The sequence below is a fragment of the Aricia agestis genome, chromosome 10, assembly GCF_905147365.1.
Source record: "Aricia agestis chromosome 10, ilAriAges1.1, whole genome shotgun sequence".
NCBI classification, from domain to species: domain Eukaryota; kingdom Metazoa; phylum Arthropoda; class Insecta; order Lepidoptera; family Lycaenidae; genus Aricia; species Aricia agestis.
In genome coordinates, this window is record NC_056415.1 from 12,018,158 (window position 1) to 12,044,259 (window position 26,102).

At 36.3% G+C, this 26,102-nt stretch overlaps 1 protein-coding gene across 1 annotated transcript in view; it reads right to left on the minus strand.

Annotated features, from left to right (window-relative positions):
• Positions 1–466: 466 nt before the first annotated feature.
• The window catches only part of LOC121730954 (popeye domain-containing protein 3-like), a 28,311-nt gene continuing 2,675 nt past the window's right edge, over positions 467–26,102 (minus strand). The window contains exons 4-8 of the mRNA XM_042120198.1: positions 20,672–20,853; positions 17,205–17,336; positions 14,125–14,232; positions 4,585–4,882; positions 467–1,860 (exon numbers count right to left, since the gene is read on the minus strand). Of these exons, the coding sequence (XP_041976132.1) occupies positions 1,643–1,860; positions 4,585–4,882; positions 14,125–14,232; positions 17,205–17,336; positions 20,672–20,853 (938 nt within the window). The 3' untranslated portion in view covers positions 467–1,642. The remainder of the gene's footprint in view (positions 1,861–4,584; positions 4,883–14,124; positions 14,233–17,204; positions 17,337–20,671; positions 20,854–26,102) is intronic.

The window sequence follows — 26,102 nt, forward strand, 5'->3', positions numbered from 1 at the left end:
ACTTCTGTCGCCCATGGACACTCGCAGCATCAGAAGAGCTGCAAGTGCGTTGCCGGCCTTTTAAGAGGGAATAGGGTAATAGGGGAGGGTAGGGAAGGGAAGGGAAGGGAATAGTTGAGGGTAGGGAAGGGAATAGGGTAGGGGTTAGGGGATTGGGCCTCCGGTAAACTCACTCACTCGGCGAAACACAGCGCAAGCGCTGTTTCACGCCGGTTTTCTATGAGAACGTGGTATTTATCCGGTCGAGCCGGCCCATTCGTGCCGAAGCATGGCTCTCCCACGTACTCTCTTAGCTAGGGGCTCAAGATTCAATACAACTAATCATCAGAAAAGTCGGTAATTTTGTATTCCATTAGGGATTGAAAAGTATTTCGATATAGTAAAACAAATTGCACGTAGTATAATAAAACATTTATTCAATAAATGCAATGTTCACCAATATAAAACTATGTGGTTGACTTAAAGATATTGTTAACATAATATCAGGACGAGTAAGTAGTAACTGCATGAATATAAATTGCACTGGATTCTTTACAATAACTATTTTCTTTACAGAATCTTATAAGTTTCTTCGTTTACTAAAAAACAACGATTTTAGGTTTCTGTGCCCAAATGGTTAAAACGGGACCCTATAACGAACTTTACCAATTTTTAGTTAAATACCTGAATGATTCAAACCGCATTACTTATTCATAAAAATGTAATTTAAAACGAATCAAAATTGGTTTAAATATTCCAGAAACAAAATCATTACTATTGAATACACTATACTTTCCAAGCAAAAGCACTGTGACGTCATTTAATGATCTTGCTTGGTGTAGAATTGTATAGTGTAGGGTGTTATTAAAACGGTACAGCACAATGCCGATAGCGCTAGTAACATTCAATGCGAAACTAGAACCTACATAATGAATGTTTTGCATGGACTGAAACACAATTAAAATGAACTAGAGAATTGCATTTTGTAATTTATTGTGAAATATTAATTGTTTATTTTGTGACAAACATAGTAAAGTTATATGTCGCTAGGTCTCATTGTATTTTAAATGCTTAATTGTTGAAGTTTCTACTTGGCTTATCTTATTATAATAAAGCTAAATGAATAACATAGAATGGATCTCAGTCTTGCACTAACACAATATAACTAATATTGTGTTAGTGCCGAATACCGAATCGGGTTTACGAATAAACAAGCGTAATTTTAGATAACTTTAGAATAAGTACTTATGATTTTTTATTGTTAAGCGAGATTTGTTTGAAAAATATCGCTGAGTTTCCTTACAGTCTACTGAAAGAGATTCACACGGAGGCCGGAATAATAGCCGAAATCAAATAGTTAAAATATTGTAGCGATCCTTAATAATTAATAAGTAATAACTATTTTAATTTAACTAAGATTTCGAACAAAAACTGAAAGTTTCCTGTTGTACTTTTCACTAAATTAAAAAGTAACCATTATAAGTATGGCCGTAACTCAAGCATTATTTTTTCAACTATCCTTTGGTCATTGCATCTATCTTTGACCGCTTTTTATCCATTAGTATCTCTAAATCATCAATCGCAATTCATCCATTAGTATCTCTAAATCATCAATCGCAATTCATCCATTAGTATCTCTAAATCATCAATCGCAATTCATCCATTAGTGTCTCAAATCATCGTCAGTCTCAACCGCCTCGCAGCTGTGGTATTTGGACGAGGTGTCAGGTAGACTCTCAGCCAGGGAGAGGTCGTCAGAGGAGGCAGTCGGTGCTTCATGAGCAGCCAGAGGTATTAACTCCTCGTCCTCATCAATAAACGACGTCATGCCGTTCCGTTTTGGTATAGCAGGCCCCGTGTCGGTATCACGCGTCCAGCAACCTGAAAAGAAATGTGATTTGAAGTTTTTGATAGGGCCCAGTTGTGCCGATCTGGGTTGAAGTCATAAATTAATTATATCTTTTTTCATACTTGCTTGCTTGGTTTGAGATTCTAATATACTTAAACTAACTTTCTTCGTACGAATTGACATAATTTATAGTAGGTCTAGTATTTATTATAATATTTATAAGTGTATAAAGTATATTTTATCATGTTTTATCTGAATGTTTTAATTTTTTTTCTACACAGAAAGCACCTGTGATGTTAGTTTTGTCTCTGTTACCACCCAATGGTTGACTGGTAGAAAATGCCATATGGCATTAAGTCCGCCATTGTACAATGTGCAAGAAGTGTAATAAATAAATTAATTATTCCACCAAATGATGTAGGTCCGTCAATGACGTAGGTCAATTTTCTTTGATGGTACTTGTATTTTTCTAGTGAATTAATTGTTTTTAAGATAGTTTCAATTGATAGCATAACATTGCAGTACTCTAGTAATCCTTCGGCATCAGCGTATACCATAAATTTGTTATTTCAATTTATCGAGCAAAATTTATTTGTGAGTAAAATAATTAAACAAGAACAACAAATATTTGGGCCAAAGTTTAATTAAGGCATCCTAATGAGTTCATAAAAATATTCTCTTGACCCACAATAGGCAAACAACGCCCGGAATTTTTGGAGGAAAAAATTGTTTTCGTAATGCTCTAAGCGGGACTTTGTTTACCTACCACATTTTTTTATTTTAATCGTTATCGAATTTCACATAATTCAAATATATAAAGTTTGCATTACTTATATGCTTTATGTAAAGAAAATATTGTCAATTAAAAAGTTAAAAGTCATGTATTTATTCTAAATTTAAAATTTTACGAGAACAGAGAGATTTAAATTTAAAACAGTAACTTTTCCGGGATTCATTCTTTTGGAAAAGGCAGTGGAAAGTCGTAACATGAAAAGTTGGATAATTAAAAAAGTAGTCTCATTAAATTATAAGTTACGAGGGTCCTTAGCGTCACTGTAGCGGGCCGATAGCACGTTCTTTGCCATGTATACGACCTCTAAAATTTATATGCGACAAATTTCAAAAGACGTGTGTAATTTTTTTCCCCTATTATTTGTCACTTGTATAGAATAATGTTGATTTTAAGGCCTTAATAATACCATACTACCGGCAAAATAATCTATACTAAAATCAAATCAAATCATCAAAGTAAATCAAATCAGTACGCATATTCTACTGGCTTAGAAGGGTAACGAAGTAATGTTTCATACATTTAATCATTTTGCCTGTTCATCTAGATTCTAGTCCACTTTCTATCGAACGACAAACAACTTTAAACATTTGCATAAAAGTTTGTCCGGCGTTTTAGACATTGCATATTCAAACAAATAATGTCTCATATTAATTAATATCCTTTCTAACGCATACAATATTTTGTATATATTTCCCTGAAAATTATACATGTATAATATTGAAACACCAAAGAATGTATCTTAGTACGTCAAATCTCCCTGCTTTATGTACACGAGAAAGGTTTTCTTTGTTTAACCTGTCGTAAACTGTCTGAGGGGTTCGTTGACCTTAATTCGGCCACGAAACCTTGCCCTTGGAGGGTCGGGCTTCGCTAAATAATAAATACACTAGATTTTTCACAAAGTTGGAGAGATACGGTCGAATAAAAGACAAATAGGTTTGTGAGGTTTTGGTTAAAGTTGAAAGGATTCGGGTCATTCAATGAAATTAAATAAGTACATTTAGCTACACTATGTTGTGAATTCTTATGTTTAATTCCAGTAATATTTAATTCAAAAAAGTATATTTTTATCTAAGAGTTGGCGGTCACTACGAAAAAAATTTTAATTATTTTGAACTAAATCTTAACTTATTATGTAAAGGTACCGTTTCTATCAATGCATCAAGCGATCAAGAACGACAACAAAGCAAATAAAATGCAACTTTATGACTGAGGCTAATAGGTATTATTTCAAAATAATTTTCAAAATAGAACCTATAGCATTGGTCATAAAGTGGCATTTTATTTGTATTTTCGTTGGTCACTGTCGATTGCGGCAAAGATCGGAAAGCCACCTTAAGAATGAGACAAAGCATTCGGGATTCACAGATAATTTCGACATTTAAAGTACCTGACGAAAATAAAATTCTGCAAAATTGTCCAAACCATGAACAATTTAAACCAATTTTGTTTATAGTATTGTGACTCACTCCATAGTTATTATAGACTGGCATTTTTATGGTTACAACTACGAGTCGAGTTTATTTTTTAAAATAAATAAAACAAAATTTTGTCACGACTGTACTTACTTGATCTTTTCTCCGGCGGTACAGTCGTCGACAGCGGTGGTTTCGTCGTCGTTCGTAGCCTCTTCGGACTCCGCGCTAACGCATGACTTCTTATACTCGGCAGCCTGATGTCTAAATGCTAATTAAAACGAAATTTAATCATGACTGTACTTGCTTGATCTTTTATCCAGCGGTACTGGCTGTACAGTCGTCGACAGCGGTGGTTTCGTCGTCGCTCGCAGCCTCCTCGGACTCCGCGCTAACGCATGACTTATACTCGGCAGCCGATGTCTAAATGCTAAGTTAAACGAAATTTTGTCGCGACTGTACTTACTTGGTCTCTTTTCTGGCGGCACTGGCTGTACAGTCGTCGACAGCCGTAGTTTCAAACGTAATTTTGCCGCGGCTGTACTTACTTGGTCTCTTCTCTGGCGGTACTGGCTGTACAGTCGTCGACAGCGGTGGTTTCGCCGTCGCCCGCAGCCGCCTCGGACTCCGCGCTAACGCATGACTTATACTCGGCAGCCTGATGTCTAAATGAGAACCCCGGTCCGTCATGATCTTATTGTTCATAGCGTACAGCTTGGTGGTGATGTCACGTGCTATGAGGGTGGTTATCACGCCGGCTAGGTATGGCTCCTTCACGAATAGATACTCTAGCGAGCTGCGCTGCCAGTACACGTATCGGCAGGATGACGCTGCGACTATTGATACCTACGATAGAGAAAGATAATATTTTATTTTAAATACTGTAGGATTGAGGAAAAAGAATATTTACCCCACCTAACTGTCGATCTGTCTGTCTGTACTTAAGTTCGGAATTAAATTCGTCGGTCTGTATGTCTGATAATATTTATCCCCTACGGCTTACATATAATTATAAAATACTCCGCTATCGGGATTCGAACCCGATGTGTAAGCAATAATAAGGAGGATAGATATATAATGCGTGAAGCGCTTAATACTAAGTGAATATGAAAGATGAAAGGAAACAAGATAAAATACTTACAGAATGAAATTTATTATGAGGATGATTACCAGAGATCGGAATTGGGTGTGTGAAAATATCTAAAGTTTGCAGCGGGACATAATATGGAGCTGTTACAACCACTAAAGTTAAACCGGTTTTGGATTTTACCGGTTCAGTTTTGTATATTTTTTAACATGTTCCTTACCTTTGAAACACCGATTACACACACCGAAAAAAAGATTAAAACCACATTAGCATTTTGCAGACATGTAAAATTCTGTGTTTGGCCGACAAAGAAAAATTGAGACTAAAAAATTAATTTAGAACTGTATAAGCAGCTTGTAAATATTTATAGTTCGGTGTTTCAAAGGTAAGGAACATGTTAAAAAAAAATACAAAACTGAACCGGTAAAATCCAAAACCGGTTTAACTTAAGTGGTTGTAACAGCTCCATATTATGTCCCGCTGCAAACTTTAGGTATTTTCACACACCCAATTCCGATCTCTGATGATTACACAGAAATGATTAAGAACAGTGAAATTACAAGAGTAAGAAATAGCACAGAAAATAGTATAGAAAAGCACAAATGATAATATGAGATGAAATTATGAGCTACGAGAATATGATCGAACTACGTAAGCAAAATGGTCTAAGTACAAGGGACACAGGCGGTGCGTATGAGAGCCTACAGCGGAGTGGCGTGTGCGCTCGTCGTTTCTGGAAGCCGGCGCGCTCGGCGACCGGTTGTAAGGGAGACGGACACGCGCCGCGCGGAAGCGATAAGCGTAGCGATTTTGTCGTACGTATAACAAATATCGCTACAATACATTTAAATTTAAATACACAGTATAGTAAAACAGGTATAGAAGACCAACTCCGAAAAGTAAATACTAAAATAAAAAGGGTTAATTTTTCAAGCTCCATAAGAGCACAGGTGATAGCGACAACAATAGAATACAATAGCATTTCCTGGAATACGCAATCGAAGTATTAAAATGCCTACAAGAGTAGAAGCTTGCATTACTGAGTACACTACATCGTCAAGGAATTCGAGGTAAATGACATACTAAATTGTAACTTAAACGCACAGAAAGTATTATTATAGTCCAATGTTAAGATTTATCTATTGTATTAGAAGATTCATATACGTATAAAATCTTAATCACGAATAATGTAAATTAAAGAGGATGAATTAAATAAATTGCAGTTAAAAAGCTGTAGCCCGACAGCGCTACGCGTAAATCTCGTAGCACCTCGTAGCGAATATGCTACGCCAGCGTCTACGCGGCTACGTGCTACGAAAACTTAATACTAGAGATTGTAAGAGTTCAAACTCGTTTTAAGGGCCTGTTTCACCACTTATGATAAGTGCTGGATAGGCTATCTATCACTTCACTTGACAGATAGAGTATGAAGAATCAGTCAAAAAAGTTGTGGATAGCCTATCCGGCACTTTATCAGGAAGTGGTGAAACAGGCCCTAAATGTAACATAATACGAAAATTATCTTCATTTAAGACACTTAATATGAAGAATATTTCATAATTAGTAATGATATTAGTCGTCCATACTAAATTAATATTGTAATGGCAAAAGCGTCTGTTCGTCTATCTGTCTGCTACCTCTTTAGGAGTTTGCCTTTAAACATTTTTTTATACTTTAAATCCCGATAAGATAAGCGAGTTTCTTACGCCAGTTATTCTTGCCGGCTTAGATCCCGAATAGGTGGTAGGCGCCAGTAGCACCAACGTTCAGAAAGTATTTGAAAAAAAATATTCTGAATAAAAAAAGAAGTTTGTTTTGAGTATGGTTACGACTTACGGTTTCCTCTTGATAAACCTACCGAAGTACGTAAAATAATAAAAATATGTTATACAAATAACGGGATTCGTTATTTATTGTTTGAAAGTAAATAACAAATAAACCATTAGTTACAAGAACTCCAGTGAAGAGACATTAACTTTTATCTACAGGCTACAGCACACGGTTAAAGCCGGTACAAGTTACAAACAACTCATGCAACCGTATTCACAATAACGAGCGTGTTCATATATTTACACGACCTGTTTGTTCCAACATAATTTACCGTAGGGCTGATTTTTTGATGTATCGAAATATAAATTTAACTATTGACGATGTCAATGGAAGATGTATTGATAGTTTAATATTAAAAATGATGGTTGTTTTTTTTTTTTATGAAATAAGGGGGCAAACGGGTCACCTGATGGAAAGCAACTTCCTTCGCCCATGGACACTCGCAGCATCAGAAGAGCTGCAAGTGCGTTGCCGGCCTTTTAAGAGGGAATAGGGTAATAGGGGAGGGTAGGGAAGGGAATAGTTGAGGGTAGGGAAGGGAATAGGTTAGGGGTTAGGGGATTGGGCCTCCGGTAAACTCACTCACTCGGCGAAACACAGCGCAAGCGCTGTTTCACGCCGGTTTTCTGTGAGAACGTGGTATTTATCCGGTCGAGCCGGCCCATTCGTGCCGAAGCATGGCTCTCCCACGTATAAAAATTATAAATTATATTTTAATAAAATATATTTTAAGCAAGATTGCATTTTCAATTATTTAATTTAAAAGATCGTAAATAAAAAATGTGTTATATATTCTTTATCACTAAATAGTAATATTTTAGATATATTTTCATAATAAATGATTTATTTATCTGCTAATGTACTGATTATTTCAAATAGTAATAAATCGAAACATAAATATTTAGACACATATAGCTCTAAGCGTTTTTATAAAAATATACTTAGTTTATTGATTAAGTATTTTTAATTACTTAATTTATAAAGGTTCAATTAAGTAATTAAAATTTTAAATCATAATATAACGTGTCAGGCGTATCCGAAAGTGTTTAAAGATCCATCGATATTTAACCTACTTTCTTATTTATAGCTAGCAGCCACAGAATAACTATCACGCCTAGTAGGATAACGCAGCCGCGTCTTCAAAATTAAACTAGCTCAAGACAGAGATAAGAATTACGCTCGTGCGATGCGACATTATTTTGTTGCTAATCTAAAATCACACTTGTTCCATGGTAGCTGCTAAGCATTTGCGTCCTAGCCCAGAATTTTTTTTTGTTGTTAAATTTTGAACGCAGTCTTGTTCCAAATCATCTAAACAACATAACTACATTCATAACTCAACACGTATTTTTTGGGTTAGTACACGAATACTTAACAGCGTCCACTTATACAGTGTCCGTAAGCACGATTCAGGCGACAACAAGTTTGGAGATGGTCTACTATGTACAATTTATATTACATAACAGCTGTATTAGACAACAATTAGGTCAGATGACGCACGCCTCGATCATAAACGGAATTATACTTGTAAAGATGCAACCTTATATCACCTAATAGGTGAAGCAATATGGGCTACCTAAAGTTCAAAGCATAATAGCTCTTATCGTTAAGACGAGAAGATATATTATCCTCTGAGGGTTAGGCACCCCTCTTTGCCCCACCATTTCGTATGGTGATATACACACATCACAGTTTATGACTCAGCCATAACCATTTAATATGGCCTTTGGAAGGGGAAACTGTAAGCTATCAATCTTTGGGTTTGGATGGGTAGGAAGGGATGAGTAAATAAATATAAAATAACCATATTTCTATAGCAATAGGGTAAAACCTATAGTTTAGATGTGTTGTAGGTTAAATAACGTTGGACACATAGACAAAAAAAAAGTGTGGCACTCGGGGATAGCCGCGGTAAAGCTATTGCTTAGCAATAGCTAGTTTACATGCATGCATGGTGGTAGGCCTCATGTAGACGCGACGTTCTAAAAGTGTTTTAATTTTGTTAACCCATTATATATAAATAAATATTATCATTTCATTTCATTTCATGCCTCTAGTCGCAAGCACATAAACACCGTGCCAAAGTCTGCCGAACCTAAACGACGTTAGAGGATGTGTTAGGTTTATTTTCGTTACGGAATTTCTTGGTTCAGTTGCCGCGCTCAAAATCCGCGATAAAAGCCTTGCAATAGCTTAAAATCATTAGGAATCCTTATATAAGGAAGGAAAAAACGATTATATTTTAAGCCTATACAAAGGTTTGAGCCATTGAAGCGTGAAGAGGTAAACGACAGTCAGATATATTTTTTTATTTATAATATTAGGATAAGAATCATAATATGATATAAACCAGTGTTGCCTAAATTTGCGCAAGCGCGTGAAACAGCGCTTGCGCTGTGTTTCGCCGAGTGAGTGAGTTTACCGGAGGCCCAATCCCCTACCCTATTCCCTTCCCTACCCTCCCCTATTCCCTTCCCTTCCCATCCTTACCCTCCCCTATTACCCTGTTCCCTCTTAAAAGGCCGGCAACGCACTTGCAGCTCTTCTGATGCTGCGAGTGTCCATGGGCGACAGAAGTTGCTTTCCATCAGGTGACCCATTTGCTCGTTTGCCCCTTATTTCATAAAAAAAAAAACTTGTCGGGACCGCGACCCATCTATCAACTTGAAAGCTCTATTAATTTTAGATAGTGAAACCATAATAAACTTGTTGGTAAATCTATACGCCACTATTAAACCGGTCCCATAATAAATCGTCATACGTCTGGCGCCACCCCGCATCGTAAAAACTCAATTACTATTCAAAAAGGTTATTTAAATACAATTAGAATATATTAAGACGCCCTTTACACCCACTCAGAATACTGAAGCTATACTCAGATTAAGTAGCACTCATATTACGTTTTTGCTAGGCAGTGCCGATTTAGGCTGCGTTTCCACCAGAGCTGAGCGGAGCTGTGTTGCGAGGAATGTGTTTTTGAGAACCAATAGCAACGCCGCGCTGAGCGATGTCATAGCAGTCATGACAATGAAGCGATTCTATTGGTTTTCAAAAACACATTCTCTGGTGGAAAGGCAGCCTTAAGCTAGGATATGCTCGTAGCATATTATGTTAAAGTCAAGGTGAATTGCTACAACACTACAACACTGTTTCTGTCAGAAGACTATCGACCACAGAAATAAATCAAGATAGAACGGCGTCGCGCGTCGATCGTGTTAATTTTTGCTTTGCATTTAGTTAAAACAAATAACTTACCCGTGGAAAGAAATACCTCGTTTTGACCGATTCACTTTCGTACTTCTGTTTTTACAATCAGACACTGCACAATGAGGCATTTTTGCACAACCGCTCCGGTGTAATCAAGTCGAGACGTGCGCGCTGACTAAATGAACGTTCAACAAATCTTGCTCACTTGTGCAATATTCAAACACGCGTTTTCCACCCACTGATCCGTTCTATCTTGATTTATTTCTGTGCTATCGACGTTAGAGTGCGCCGTCCAAAGCGAGGGGCCCATAGCACTTGCTACGAGCTCCTCACATTGATCCGGCTCTGTATTGACAAAGAATATTTAAAAGGGCAATTAACTTAGACACAAGCGTTCACTAATTTGCACTGAGCTCCCGACAACGCCACTGAATGCAATGGGGCTTAAGCTACAAACATAATGAGCAGTGAGCACGGCTTTTACAAAAACCCTCGCTTTTCTTAGTAACAATTTGTAGGTTTCATTCTGTAAACTGTCGCATTTTAACTTAAATATTAAGTTACTAGATGATATCCGCAACTCTGTTGCGTATAAATTTATTTATAATGTGGGAACTGTACATTTTTTCGGAATAAAAAGTATCTATGTAATATCCTATGTGACTCAATATAATAATAGCTCCCACACCGGTTTCGGTGACGGTGGCCGGTTTCATTGAAACCAGGCCAGCTACGCAGGAGTAATTTTATAGTGCCCAAGTGTGTGCGCAGTACACAAGAGCACTCTCTATTCCTTTACTCTCATAACCCAGTGGGACGGAAGACCGACACGACCGGCGAGAGATCAGGCGCAGGACCGACTTTTTACATGCCCATCCGACGCATGGATTATCTTACTTGTCAGACAATCAGGTGATCAGCCTGCACTATCCTAACCAAACTTGGAAATAACATGTTTCCAACGCGGGAATCGAACCCACGACCTCCGAGTCAAGAGCCACGCTCCATACCACTAGACCACGGAGGCGTTGACTCAATATTATATCTCTATACCAACAGCAAAATCAGTTTAGCGGTTTGGGCATGAAGAGGTAACAGACAGATACACTCTGCATTTATAATATTAAGTACTAGCTGTTGCCCGCGACTTCGTCCGCGTCAGCAAATTGTAATAACAAAGATAATAAAAAAGAGAAAAAAAATCCCCTTTTTAAGGTTCCTTTATAAAAAAAGTTAAATATATCCTTTTCGGAAGTTGGTTAAAAAGTAGCCTATGTTATTGCTTACTACATCAGCTATGTGCCTAAAAAAGTCCCGTCGAAATCGCTCCAGCCATTTCAGAGATTAGCCGGAACAAACAGACAGACATACAGACAGACAAAAATTGTAAAAATTGCTATTTGGGTATATGTACCCTATATACATTCATATGCATTTACTAAAAAACGGTTCTTTCAATATTACAAACAGACACTCCAATTTTATTTATATGTATAAATGTATAGATATGTATAGATGAAAGTATGGATTATATGTACTCGGAAGTAAATGCAATTCCCTGCTGTAATTTGTAATGAAGTAAATAACAAACTGAAATCATAAAATAAGTTTTTTACTATCACATGACCTAAAGTCGTAAAAATGTTTACATTTGAAATTGATGGCTGAAGCTCAGGTGTAACACACCTTCGTTTACGATGAGTTCAATCGATCATTGCGTTGTCAAATGTAATTTGGTATCGATATACGTATGATGGTGTTCCTCGAATATTGTGTCCGTCCAATGATTGTATCTATACTATCTATGTTAATTGCTACTGCTACTATTATTATAGTGGTTGAATATTTAAAATTGTAAATATATAATATATTAAACATATAACCCACAAAATCAAAGAATTAATCCAAGAGTGTCTTTGCGCGTCGCAAAACCGATTTGATGAAACTTTTTTTTATTTTATTTGAGTCAACAAACAGTAACCAGTAACTTTTTTCCCAAAAAGAGTTAAGTAGTTACATATAGGTTAATCTTACTGACTATGCTACCAACAACGTTAACTACATAATATTATAAGTTGTTGTTCGAAATACTGTTTTTCTCTCAAATACATGTCCGTTTTCCGCGCGATAAACAAGTTTATAATAAGCTTGCGGTCAACACCTAGTCTATTTAAATAAAAATGTATTATCAATTTTGTTAGTCTCGTTAAAACTCGAAAACGGCAAAATTGATTTGGCTAATTTTAGTCATGAAATATTCGCGGAATCCAGGGAAGGTTTATATTAAGGTAATACGAAGTTCACCGGGTCATGTAGTATGAAATAAACATCCAAGAATCACTCCCCAAATTTTTTTTTTTTTTTTTTCTATGGACGCTTCACACCACGTCAGTCTGGCCCCGTGCTAAGTACCTAAAGGACTTGTGTTACAGGTACCAGACAACGGATATATATTTAATACTTTTATACTATACATATATTTAAGATTTTTATTATATCATACACATATTTAATACACATCCAGACCCGGGAACATTGAAAACTTTTTGTTCCGTCGGCGGGATTCGAACCCGCGACCCCCGGCTTGAGCTACCAACGCGCTCACCACTGAGCCACAGAGGTCGTCATTATGCTATGATGCTGACGCTGATGAACCTCAGGGAAACGTAACAAATGCCATACATTACATCACTCGAGAATTTCCAAGGGACCTTTCGCACAATGGCCCCGTAACATTTAGCTAATAAATGTCGAGGGCGTCACATCTCCCCTAAATAATAAACTCACTCCCATTCCAGTTAGTTACGCGGCTTTATTAATGACAGCACTGTGCTGGGTTCACGCTCACTTTGGCGTGCATTTTTAATTATTATTGTTTTGTCGAATGCGTTTGCTCGCCCGGTCTTAGGACAACTAGCATGAAATGCCACTATTTATTTATTTAACACTTTATAACAAAGGCGGGCCTAATTTGTTTGTATTATGCTACCTACTTGCTTTTTTTATATGAGCATGGGGGAACAATACTTAGTGCTGCATGGATATCTCCACGACACAGGAAATCCTAGTGTGGAGATCAGTGATTGTGTAAGACTAGCATGTAAAAACTTAAGTATAAATAAATATTTCTTTATTATAGATTTATTTGTTTATATAGCCACCAGCGTAAGTACTTAGTACATTCGAGCGCTGGACTAACATCATAATATCAATGTAAGCATGCCCATCATTTAGCTGGACTCAAGCCAGTCCAGTATCCAGTTGCTGGCACCCTATGTCGATGTAAATCAGCATTTTCACTCGTAGCTCCCTTTACAACGATGAACAATATAACTGTTTTTCAGATCCACTCGCTTCGATATTTCAATCAATATGTTTGGTGACCAAATATTATACAATTTCAAAATATTTAACGTGTTCGAATTTCGAAATATCGTGAATGTTCAGTTCGCTGTTTACATGTGTAGCGTGCGGTGCCTGTCGAGTGTCGAGTTCGGACACAATAATTGGTGATTCGCTTTAATACGCCTGTAGTTTTTCCGTAATTGGCAAGATTGCTCGTATTCGTCAATATTGATTCTCATATTGTTTAATTTGTATGTCATTATATCGTCCATAAAAAGGCTAAGTTAAGCTTTGTTTCAAAAAAGTTGTAAAATCCGTACTAATATTAAAAATTCGAAAGTATGTCTGTCTTTTACCTCTTCAGGCCCAAACCGCGGAACCGACTTTGATGAAATTTGGTATGGGGACACTTTGAAACCCGAGAAAGGGGATAGGACACTTTTTATACCGGCAAAATGTACAGTTCGGCCGCGAAAAACGAATTTTGGCGCAACGGTGTTGCGGATGTCATCTAGTATGTAAAGCATTCGAAATTTAATTCCTACTACAATATTAATGTTGGCCGCATCTTCTTGCACCAATTCATCATCTACTATTCGTGTACAAAACAACAGCTTACCTTAAACTTTTCATCTATTGTTGCTCTGCTGGATTCGAATTCAGGTGAATCCAGGAATTCGCAGGGGAGTATCGGATGTAGAAACTGATGGCCACTCATCACGTTTACCTGTCATTAACAAAATTAAGATATTAAGGGCCTGTTTCACCACTCCCTGATAAGTGCCTGATAGGCTATCCACCACTTAACTTGACAGTTAGAGTATGGAGGATGTGTCAAAAAAGTTGTGGATAGCCCGGCACTTTATCAGGAAGTGGTGAAACAGGCCCTAATAATTATGATTATTCCTAATATATTATAATCCTCTCTGTTAAAATTAAGTAAGCTGGTGGTAAAAAAGTAAAAGGATATGTTAGTCTATCATTGCTCATGAAGTCATGATCGACATCAATTCTTTTATACAGACAGTTGCGTAATCATGGTGCCAATCATATGTATCCACCACGAGCCAACGTGAAGATGAGACTTTACATAGAAATTCCTATGAAAAGCGACGGTTATCGCCTATCGGGCACTATAGAGCAAAAGTAGGTAAGCGAAACAAAATTAAGGTAGAACACGACAATTAAAAGAACTTTGTGTTAGGATTTAAAGTTGGCACAATCATATTGTTGTTTTCTTTCTATTACAGTAAATACGAAGTCAATAAGTAAATTTACGCGCGATAAACAAAATATAGAGCATTATATCATGTCATGGATCCCGTTTTCGGGTCGTTAGGCAGGAGGCCCACCTACAGATATCGCATTGGCACGTGTACGGGAAAAATTGTTTTAAATTCCGCCACTGTGTAACGAGCCGCGAAACAAGCCACCATTTGCATAATTTGTTACCATTGAGGTTAACAACCTCAATGGTAACAAATTATGCAAATGGTGGAGTGCTTCTTTATTGGTGTCGGTGGCAGTTAGAGGGAATTACATCTTTTATCATTTGGTAATCAAACGATTAGATTTGTAAGTAAAATCTTTGTGGACGCGTTGCGAGTGAAATTTATTTGCTTATTCATAGTTCACTACTGCTCAACTTTTAGGCATTTTAAATCAAAATAGTTACACACTATTTTGATTCTTCGCTTCACTATACAGTATACAGGTATAAGCAGTAAGTGCATTTTAATAAAAACCCAAAAAATATATACTTAATACACAGTGTCAAAAATGAAACCATTGAAAGTATAATAGGGCACTACTTTTTTTTATGAAATAAGGGGGCAAACGAGCAAACGGGTCACCTGATGGAAAGCAACTTCCGTCGCCCATGGACACTCGCAGCATCAGAAGAGCTGCAGGTGTGTTGCCGGCCTTTTAAGAGGGAATAGGATAATAGGGGAGGGTAGGGATGGAAAGGGAAGGGAAAAAGGGAGGATAGGGAAGGGAATTGGGCCTCCGGTAAACTCACTCACTCGGCGAAACACAGCGCAAGCGCTTTTTCACGCCGGTTTTCTGTGAGAACGTGGTATTTCTCCGGTCGAGCCGGCCCATTCGTGCCGAAGCATGGCTCTCCCACATATAATACTTTCGGCTTATTGGTCGAACAAAAATTAAATTTTATGTAATATCATGTTTAACTTCTTTTATTGTGTATTATTTATGGTATAGAAGCGTTCGATCGAATAACACTTGATGTAATGTTTACTCGCATGTAAACGGGTGCTTTTATTGTAATCGACAATCTGATCGCGCATTTTGTCTCATATATTATGAAGTATGAACGTTGGATATTATACTCATATTGGGATTCTAAAACCAACTGTTACTGTTAAATTAGCTATTATATTTATTACACATTACTGTTACGTATTATGGCAGACGGCCATGAAAAAATTACGGTAATAAAAAAACAGAAACAGATTATTATATTATTATGCTTTGAAAATTTAAACACCCTTGATCGAGAAGATTGCTACAAACTTTTTTTAAGATAATAATATGTAAGATTCTAAGTTATATATTTATTATAGGTAGTTCAAACTGAAAAAATATGGAGTTTATGACAAAATCTTTATGAAATCAAATTTAAGTCTTTATTTTAATTTTTCTACAGAGTTTGGCTGCTAGGTACTTACTTATGGTTATAATTTTAATGCCTACTTATACAATAAAAAGACACTTATTTCTCCTAGAGCCCGTATTTATTTTATTTTATAGGGAATGTAAACTATTTTCAGACGGCGACTGGTGCAAATTGAATCACTCTGCGAATCCGATCGAAATGAGGAAATTGTTTTCACTTTAAAACAAGATAAAATTTAAAAGGGAAAGAAAATCAAGGAAATTACTTATACAAAATGTTGTAATGTCTTCAAAGATAGTTTTCAATCGATATTTAGTTTTAAAATTTAATATATTATAGATAACCTGATGTTCACATTTTATACTTGATAGTGTATTCATCAATAGATGCAAAACTTTTTTTTATTATTTCTCATCCCCCTAACGGTGTCAGTGCTTGTTGTTATCAATTAGGTTTTGTATACAACAGATGCAAAACTTAAGCTAGACTTAATATGCCTGCAAATACAATTTTTTTATGCAACTTTTCCACGTTGGCTCATGATGGACTTTGTACGTGTGTGGTTCCTTTTAGGCTACAATAGAGATTAATAATATGTTGTAGCAGGGCTGGATTTATACAGAATGTAACAAAACTAAGTGATAATACTTCAGTTAGGGTGTGTATGTGTTCCTCGTAGAGAGTTTACTGTGAAAGTTGCTGCGCTGAAAGACCAAATTTTTTTCACTTTAGTATGGGCTGACGCCCCAGCGTCTCGAGTTTCCCCATACAAAAGTGAAAAAAAAAATTTGGTCTTTCAGCGCTGATACTTTTACAGCGAACTCTCTACAAAGAACACGTACATACAAGCCCTAAAGTATTATCACTTAGTTTTGTTACACCCTGTATATATTTATGAGTATAAATATAGGCCACTTTAATTTTGCCGCCCCTATGTACGAACTCTGCCGCTATCCTAGGACGCTGCCGCCGCCCCCTAGGACGCCATAGGACGCTGACGCCTATATGCCATGGCCTATACTGCCTATACATAAATGAGCTGTAGTGTAGGCGGCTGGCTTTACCTTTCCCGAGAGTAGCAGGCCAAGCCTGTCGGTTTTGGTGAGGTTCTGCATGGCGTACGCCTCGCCCGCGTGCAGGGACATCACGTGCGCGAAGTCCGGGGACACCATGCGCTTGAACTGCAGTCTTGACACCTGGGAGGATGTAAAATTGTTGAACTTTGTAGCTAGTAGGTAAGAGAATGACCCTTTAAATATTGCGATGTTTTGTTTCAAGGTAAAGAATTTTTGACAGCAGATCTAGTATTGAGATATTATCGAGAAAAACCTACTAGAAGGGTTGCAACCAGGGATGTTGCGAATATCCGCATCCGCAAATGCGGAGCATCCGCATATATTTGGACATCCGCATCTGCATCCGCATCCGCATTAAATCGATGCGGATTTTTATGCGGATGCGAATGTCATACGAGTTGCGACGAGAAAAAAAAAACGGCAGGGTCTGTGAATGGCGCGTGCCGCTTGCGCGTTACAAATGACCAATGGGAGCAAAAAAGCCGGCCAAGTACGTATCGGCCACGCACAATAGAGGGTACCGTAATACCGCTAGTTTTTAATAATTTTTGTATCGTCTATGAATGTACAATTATAACATGTTTTACACTACTAACAACATCATCTCAGTTACATTCAAAGGAATTTTAACGAAAAATGTACTTCTCAATAACTTATAAAGTCTTCTTAGCCGTGATAAATATCTTTTTAAATTTAGCATATTTCCTACTCCCATGAATTTTTCCACATATTTTACAGAATCAACCGTTTAGCTAATATATGGTAGAAGGGAGAGACACTGGACATTAAGGATTTCTTCCACTTTAAAACTTTGCATATTTCTTCGAATAATAATACTCGTAATATTTTTAAAACCCTATCCAACGACACCACACACGGTGGACTGGACGCAAAATAAAAAGACTTATTCCCCGCTTGGTGAAATACTAGATTTTTAAAAGGTTTTATATACCAGTACCTGGATGACCGAGTCAAATAACGTCATCTGCTGGTCGTTAAAACAATTAGTTGCTATAAAAATAGTGAATGATATATATATATATATATATATATATATATATATATATATATATACAGTGTGTAACAAAAATAAGTGATAATACTTTAGGGTGTGTACATGTTCCTTGTAAAGAGTTCACTGTGAAAGTAGCAGCGCTGAAAAACGAAAAAAATTTTTCACTTTTGTATGGGCAACGGCCCGAGCGTCACAAGTTTCCCCATACAAAAGTGAAAAAAAATTTTGGTCTTTCAGCGCTGCTACTTTCACAGTGAACTCTCTATAAGGAACACGTACAGACCCTAAAGTATTATCACTTGTTTTTGTTACACCCTATATATATATATATATATATATATATATATATATATATATATATATATATATATATATATATATATATATATATGTATATATACAAGAATTGCTCGTTTAAAGCCAAATTTCGGCTTCGTAGGCTATTCTCTGAGCGAAACCGCGGAGAAACAGATAGACCGAAAAGGGTTCCTTGTTGATTACGGAACCCTAAAAACGGTCACAGGATCCGACGCGTTTATTGTGGTGCATTCATTATTGTCTTGTGTAAATTAATCACTACGTGTTTGTTTGTGCTTCTTACTTAATAAGAAGCGGCATTATAATGTTAAATAATGCCGCTTATATTTATAAATTCGTGTACTTACTAACAAAAAATTGGTAGAGGTTAATACAGGGGAATTAATGTAATTTTCATTTACAAATTATTATCTCTTTAATACAAAAGTATTATTATAGTACAGTAGAACAATTTTTTTTATTACTATCAAGGTAATTTTCGTAAGCAGTTTCATTTTGATAAACGGAACAATAATTTCCTCTGCGAAAGTGGTAACTAACAAAGATAAATATTAAATATGATTTAATATTTCGATTTGATGGTCTTACAATATGGATTGTTCTTTCAAAATGCATTTCAAAATGAAGCTACTCACAAAAATTTGCTTGATATTAATTAAAAAATTTATTCTAGGGAACCTGTACTATTATTTTGTAACACATTAATTAAAAATTAAAATAATACTTTTTCATTTTATAAACTATATTTATGTAGGATCCGAAACATCTGTATCCGCATCCGCATCCGCGGATGTGAACCTCTAAAAATCCGCATCCGCATTCGCATCCGCAGATGTGAAAAAATCCGCAACATCCCTGGTTGCAAACATAAAGTTAATATACCTAGCGGAATAGAGCAACAATCTCCAGCTGTCAAACAAAACCAAAATTGGTTTTCATCTGTGTGAAAAATATGTGTACGTATACACTTACACAAGCATGATTGAACATGAATTCTATGAGATTAAATTGTCAACATGCGGCACGTGCCGACTGGACGTTAAAAAAAGAGTGCTGCTGTCATAACACGTCACACGTCTCTTTTTACCACGCAGTGTTACTGATAGTGACATCTCTCTTGCTCAGGCCTTTGTTTCTCTATTCCGCTAGGTATATTAACTTTATGGTTGCAACCCCCTTCCTACTACTGACGTGATGGACCACAATTAATTAAAATTCATAATATTATTTCAATTATCCTTCGTGCGAAAAATCTAAATAATAAAATAACAAAAAAAGGATATGGACGAACAGTCCATAGACGGCCACAATTTTATAATAAAAAAAAAAAACCCCTTCCTACTGAGCTACAATTTAACATGAATAAGAATGATACACACTGTATTATGAAATCATTCAATGATAATAATAAGAAAATTCAGACTTTAATAATTTTACTACTTATACATTGAACATAATTCTTTAAAACAGTAGGTCTGTAGTATGTACATACAAGTATATATGTAATATCAGTACGTAATTTGCACAAATGAGATTCACGCTCGTGCGCTCCACTTTATCGGCACTAAACTAACATTGACGGCCGACATGTTCCTCCAGTTCTACAAACGATAATTGTATTTTTTCTATATTATGTATGTCACGTAGCTGTTCGCTTACATAATAACGAATATGTTGAATTTGATTATTATTTTATATATTTTTAGCTGCCTCAAGAGTCCGTGGTCCATTTTTCGAATAAGTCTTTTAAGTTTAAGTTTAAGTTTAAGTTTAAGTTTTCAAGAGATTCATAATTTGAATCCACCTTGAAGACATACTATAAATCTCGTTTTAAATAACTCTTCATTTTTTTCTCTATTTTTTATAAACTAAATATATAATCTAAATACATGATATAGATTATAGATAATGCAATACGCAATATCTAACAGATCTACCCGTACAGTTTAACCTGTGCAGAATAAACTCGGAGCTAACTTTAATAGAAATCTAAAAATTTACCTGCACAGGAATTTGCGCAAAAAAACCTCTCAAGTACCCCAATATCTATATAGTTATTCTGGCTTGCAAAAAAACAACGTAATCTACAATAACAAAGTAAGCAATAATAAAATAAACTTACCTTGAACGGCTCAAAAAGGGTGTGATACACCTCTTCCAACTCCGGATCAAACTTAACAGGTCTCATCTCATACACCAGGTAGACCACCTGCCCCAAGTTCAAGAACACAAAACCAAAATTCCAGGAGAAGGCGTCCGGCGAACATATCACGTGCCAGGCCCACACCGAGTACAACATGAAGCCTGAAAAACAAGCTCGGTTCAAATTTATTTAGTGTGTGCGAGTCGGAGGTTGAGACAGTGGGTTTCGTAGGACGCTTGATCGAAGGAAACCTTAACTTTTTCGTTTATTATTTTAGTAATAAATTAAGGATTTCACATAAAGATACAAGTTGGAAGCCGGCTACATGAAGTTGCAGCAGACGACGCGAATTTTTATTAGATTTAATGTTAGTTTTTATAGCTTTGAATATGGAATGTTTTACAATATTAAATCGGCTAAGAGTTGAAATAACACACAACAACCGAAATTATAATTATTTTATTGTTCTTAATATTTTTACAACGGCAATTTAAAAACAATGTTGCAATTTTCTAAATATCAAAGTTACGATACGACCAGCAAAGTATCACAATATGAATGAAAAAGACAAGTCTCAGTGATAAAATTACGCTTTCACCCTTTAGGTGCGGAACCCTAAAACCAGCTCCAGCCAGCTCGACCGAAACTAATAAAAAGTGTTTGTAAACAAGGATTATATAGGGCAAGGGCCAGCAATATTTCATGCTTAAAACTGAATGCATGATTTATTTTTATGCCCATGTTTTTCTTCCTTATTTTATTTGTACACCTGGTGGTCCCAGATTACATATTTTTATTAAAGTCTATTCTTACCAGTGGCGAAGAGTCCATATAACCCGATTCCCGTCGGCTTCCCTTTTGGAAAATCGAATCTATGGGCCAAATACATTTTTATCTAATAAATATTTTACATACTTAAAAAACTTTGAATTCACTAAACACCTACAAAATTTTATATGCAATAAATTTTTCTCTGACTTGAAATAGTTTGAATTAATAATTAATCGCCTACAAATTTATATAGGCAATGCAACGTGCAGGCCGTCTCCGATAGAAGCCGATAAATTAGCGGGTTATTTCTTCATACAACGATATTTCATAGTAAGCATCTGTCCTTTTCATTCCTGGGAACTGATCGTCATGTTCTGTCTCGTTCTACCACGCGCCAATATACTCGGAAATAAGCCGATACTCGGCGAGTTATTACGGAGAAAGGTTAATTAGCAACGCACAAGTGCGAGCGAGAAAGATGAACTTCATGAAGTAAAATTGTTATGAGTCAAATGGCGGATGAGTGTTTGTAAACAACTTGTTTGTTTTGTGTTTAAATGTCGAATGTTATTTGTTTTAGCATTAAGAAGAGTGCAGTGTCGCGAATTTAAATTAATTTGTATTGTGATTTGTTAATTGTGACTCGTACAGCTGAGACTGTTGTCTGACAGATTATTTGCTGTTGAAGGAAACTTCGTTTACCAAACTTAGTTTTGAATGACCGTATGTGCCGTCAGTCGTCACGCATACAACTTAACTCAGAAGGCATTTTTCAAAGGCGTCATTATCAAACTTGAAACTCGAACATTGTTGAACATCAGTGCGGAGCGTTTTGGTAAGTAGATTTTTTACTCCGGCTTCCCTTCCGAAAATATTCACCCTTCGCCACTGATTCTTACTAGGTAATAATATTTGCTTGGTTGGTCAGATCAAAATATAATATAGTTACATAATATTATACATAATATGTATTATATACAGGATACCAGAAAAAGACCTGTAGTAAGTGCGTCCCCGCGCAGACTAACTTGTGTTTCATTATTAAATATTATTCTCTATCCTGAGTTGCGGACCGTGGGAAAATTTGCCGCCCTTATCTATTAATGGTCCATTGTCCTGTGTCTATCTATGTATGTGTGTGTTGTAACTTGTAATCTTATAGTAAATAATTTTATAAGAGTGCCGTTTGTGGGATCACAAACTGACAGGGGGCCACGTAAGATCAGGCGCCACGGCTTGCCGCGGTCGATGTCTGAGTGGCTTTCCCTTTAAACATGCGGTGTGTGCATTGCACAGCCATAACCGAACACCCATTAGTTTTTAAGTAGTTCAATGTTGTATGCTAATTTGTCATGTCAATTTGTTGTTATTCCTCTGTGTTAAAAGCTCTGGCTGTGCTCTGTCCTTGTATGTTTAATAAACAACGTCCGTTAAGTCAACGTCCGTTGTTCGTAGAGTCCACATCCTGAGGATGCTCCGGTGTTGGGGCGAAACGCGCGTCGAGGTTTTCAACCTGCATGGTGGTGAGGGGCCTTGCACGGATTTGCCAACATTATTGCTTGTGTGGTGGTAGGGTTTGCAAGTTCTTGCATGCGAGTGTACGCATAGGCAGTGTGGGAGGAGGGAGGTGCTGTACGCATGCCTATGCGTACACTCACTCATTTACTTAAAGGTGTAAGTTGTTTTCGCGGAATATTGCTAAAAATAATAACAAACTAAATTTAAACTATGGATTTCCGCAAAGTAACGCCTGATTCCATTAACTATTTAAAGATGTTTTTATTTTTATTTTATTTTTATTTACCATTCTTACTATATACTGGATACATATAGTTTTGACAGCGAAGTTTAATTTTTAAAAAAATGCGATACGTCGATCAACGCATTGCAAGTGCGATGTCACATAACAATGCGTTATGGCCAATCCCATTAAATACTAGCATAAATTACTATTGAAACATAACTTCGCTGTCTTAATTATGTTTCTACAAAAAAAAAACAAGAACGAGATCTGTAGTTCACTTCAACAATTCTAGGTTTTACAAGGACAGAAACGATCGCTAGATACGAATCTCATTCGTAGCGAAAAATAGCGCTCATAAAAATGGAATGAGCTACAAAAACGCGAAACTTGTAAGAAAATCCGTCTGCTTAATCTAAATTTCTTATTTACATTGCAGACGGTTGCAGTGGTGTGGCGTAAGAGCCTTAGAGGTCAGTGTATACAGTGTGATTTATTTCCCCATAACCTTTAGTTTTATGGGGAAAATAATATTTAATCATCTTATATATAAAAATGGATTTCCAAATGTGTTAGTCGCGCTAAAACTCGAAAACTGCTGAACGGATTGGACTGATTTTAGTCTCAAAATATTCGTAGAAGTCTAGGGAAGGTTTTAAAGTGACACGAAAATCACCGGGACAGCTAGTATATATATAAAAATGGATTTTCAAATGTGTTAGTCGCGCTAAAACTCGCAAACGGCTGAACGGATTGGGCTGATTTTAGTCTTAAAATATTCGTAGAAGTCCAGGGAAGGTTTTAAAGTGACACGAAGTTCACCGGGGTCCGGGACAGCAAGTATAAGTATAGAAAAATAAAGTTTTGAAATAGATTTGAAAGAAATAAAGTTAAAATACTGTGGCATATGTTAAATGGGTATAGGTAGTTATTACGAAAGCATTGAGTTTCAAAAATCAAAGCTATAAAAAAAATAAAAAAAAACTAAAGTAACCTAATTTGAAACGTCTCAATTTTTCCTGTTCTGAGGTCCCAATAGTCGAAGATTTTTTTTTATTAACTTTCAAATAATTATAGTTAACCCGTCAATCCCCAAGCGGCAGCCGGCTGCCGCATAACAATTGAAAATCTATTGTGTCTGCGATACCCACGGTCAGATGGAGGTGTTAATGCAGGCAGCATAGTACATTCGTTTTCCAAATTAGTGTTCTGTATACGGAAATCCGAACGCATTGAATTAGTAGAGAATATTTTAACTGGCGCACACGTTCACTTTTTCTGAATGGAACGAATTCTGCACGTACGTTTCAAGTGAAAATAGCGAAAGTTTGCGCTAGTCTCAGGGAATTATTCTAAATCGTAATTGCACGTTAGGAAATTGAAAACGTAAAACGCGTGTATGCGGCTAGCCTAAATCATCAATAAAATATGTCTCTGAGTCTGGCTGTTACTGATATCTATATATTAATACGTGAGAGAAAAACCTTGTAACCCTTTTTACGAAAAATGGGGAAACGTAGGTGCATGAAATTTCGCACAGTTATAGTTTATATGGTGAAGGAGTACATCGAGCTAATATTATTTTAAAATTATGCTTTTATCATATATATTTTTAACAAATAAAACGGTACACACACTACGACACTACTACTAGGAAAAATGACAGATTTTTTGAGTGACAAGCCTATACATATTACATACGAATTATACTCTTGTATTTATGGTTGAAGTCTGTTGACAACAAGTTGAGAAATTGAAAATGGATTGTTGTTTTTTTTTATTTAATTTTAGATACTATTAGACAATGCTTAAACGGCTAGTCTGAGATAAGCGAGACAAGAATTGAAAAAAACTATGATGAAGTCAATATTTTTTTACAAAAGTAAGTTGCAAGTAAGGTCGAATTTCGACCATTGGGCGATCTCTAGTTTATTTTAATATACTTACCATGACTTTAAAGTCATTGAACAACACCCTGTACTCATAGTGCAACCTAAATCCGTTGTTGGAAAGGTTAGTAATCCGATAAAAGTGTCATGGCTGTCGCTGGCACCGCGGACAGTGATAATATACAAGAGACTTATATAAAACCGTCTAATTCGATGATAAATGCAGAGCTTTCAAATTGCTCAAGTTGGACTGAATTGAAATGGGAATTAGAACTGACAGTGATAAAGAGTTAATTTAAGACGTGAGTGGAAGAACAGATACTTAACAGTAAAAAACTTTTTTTTCATAAATAAAGACTTGAAGGCCGGAAAAATTATTTGAAATAAAAAAAAAAACTGCATTTTATGTGTAGTCAGGTGATAAAGTAGATAAGTTTCAAGGTTTGTTGTAATTATTTTAAGGGAAAAAAGGGGTATATGTCCGTATGTTACAAAATGTTACTTATTGTGTTCTTCCACTCGCGTCTTCAATTATTAGAACTGCCATCAGCTAATAGTGAAAAGTAAGGGTTAATTCAGGTTTTAACGTGACTTTATCACACAACTACAACAGAAGAGACACAATATTATGAGACACATTAAGATATTATTGACTTCGTATGTTATAATGTAGGGGTATATAATCATCAGTAGCGGCGTTAGGGAGGGCGACGTTACGTGACCGTCCAGGGCGGCACTAAAAAGGGGCGCCGAAGGTAAACAAAAAGGGGCGCCGCTTTTTTTCACTACCAGCAATCAGGGCGCCGAAAAAAATTCGCTATTAATCATAATAATGACTACAGAACGCTTATTTGAGATTTATTTAACAGGACATACAAATTTGATGAAAACTTTATGCTCTTGAAAAATAACTGTAATTGAAATATAACATAACGAACAAATGATTATAACATGTGCATTCCCAAAATAGATTTCAACAACACAGATAAGCTTATTGGATCACTGGTTT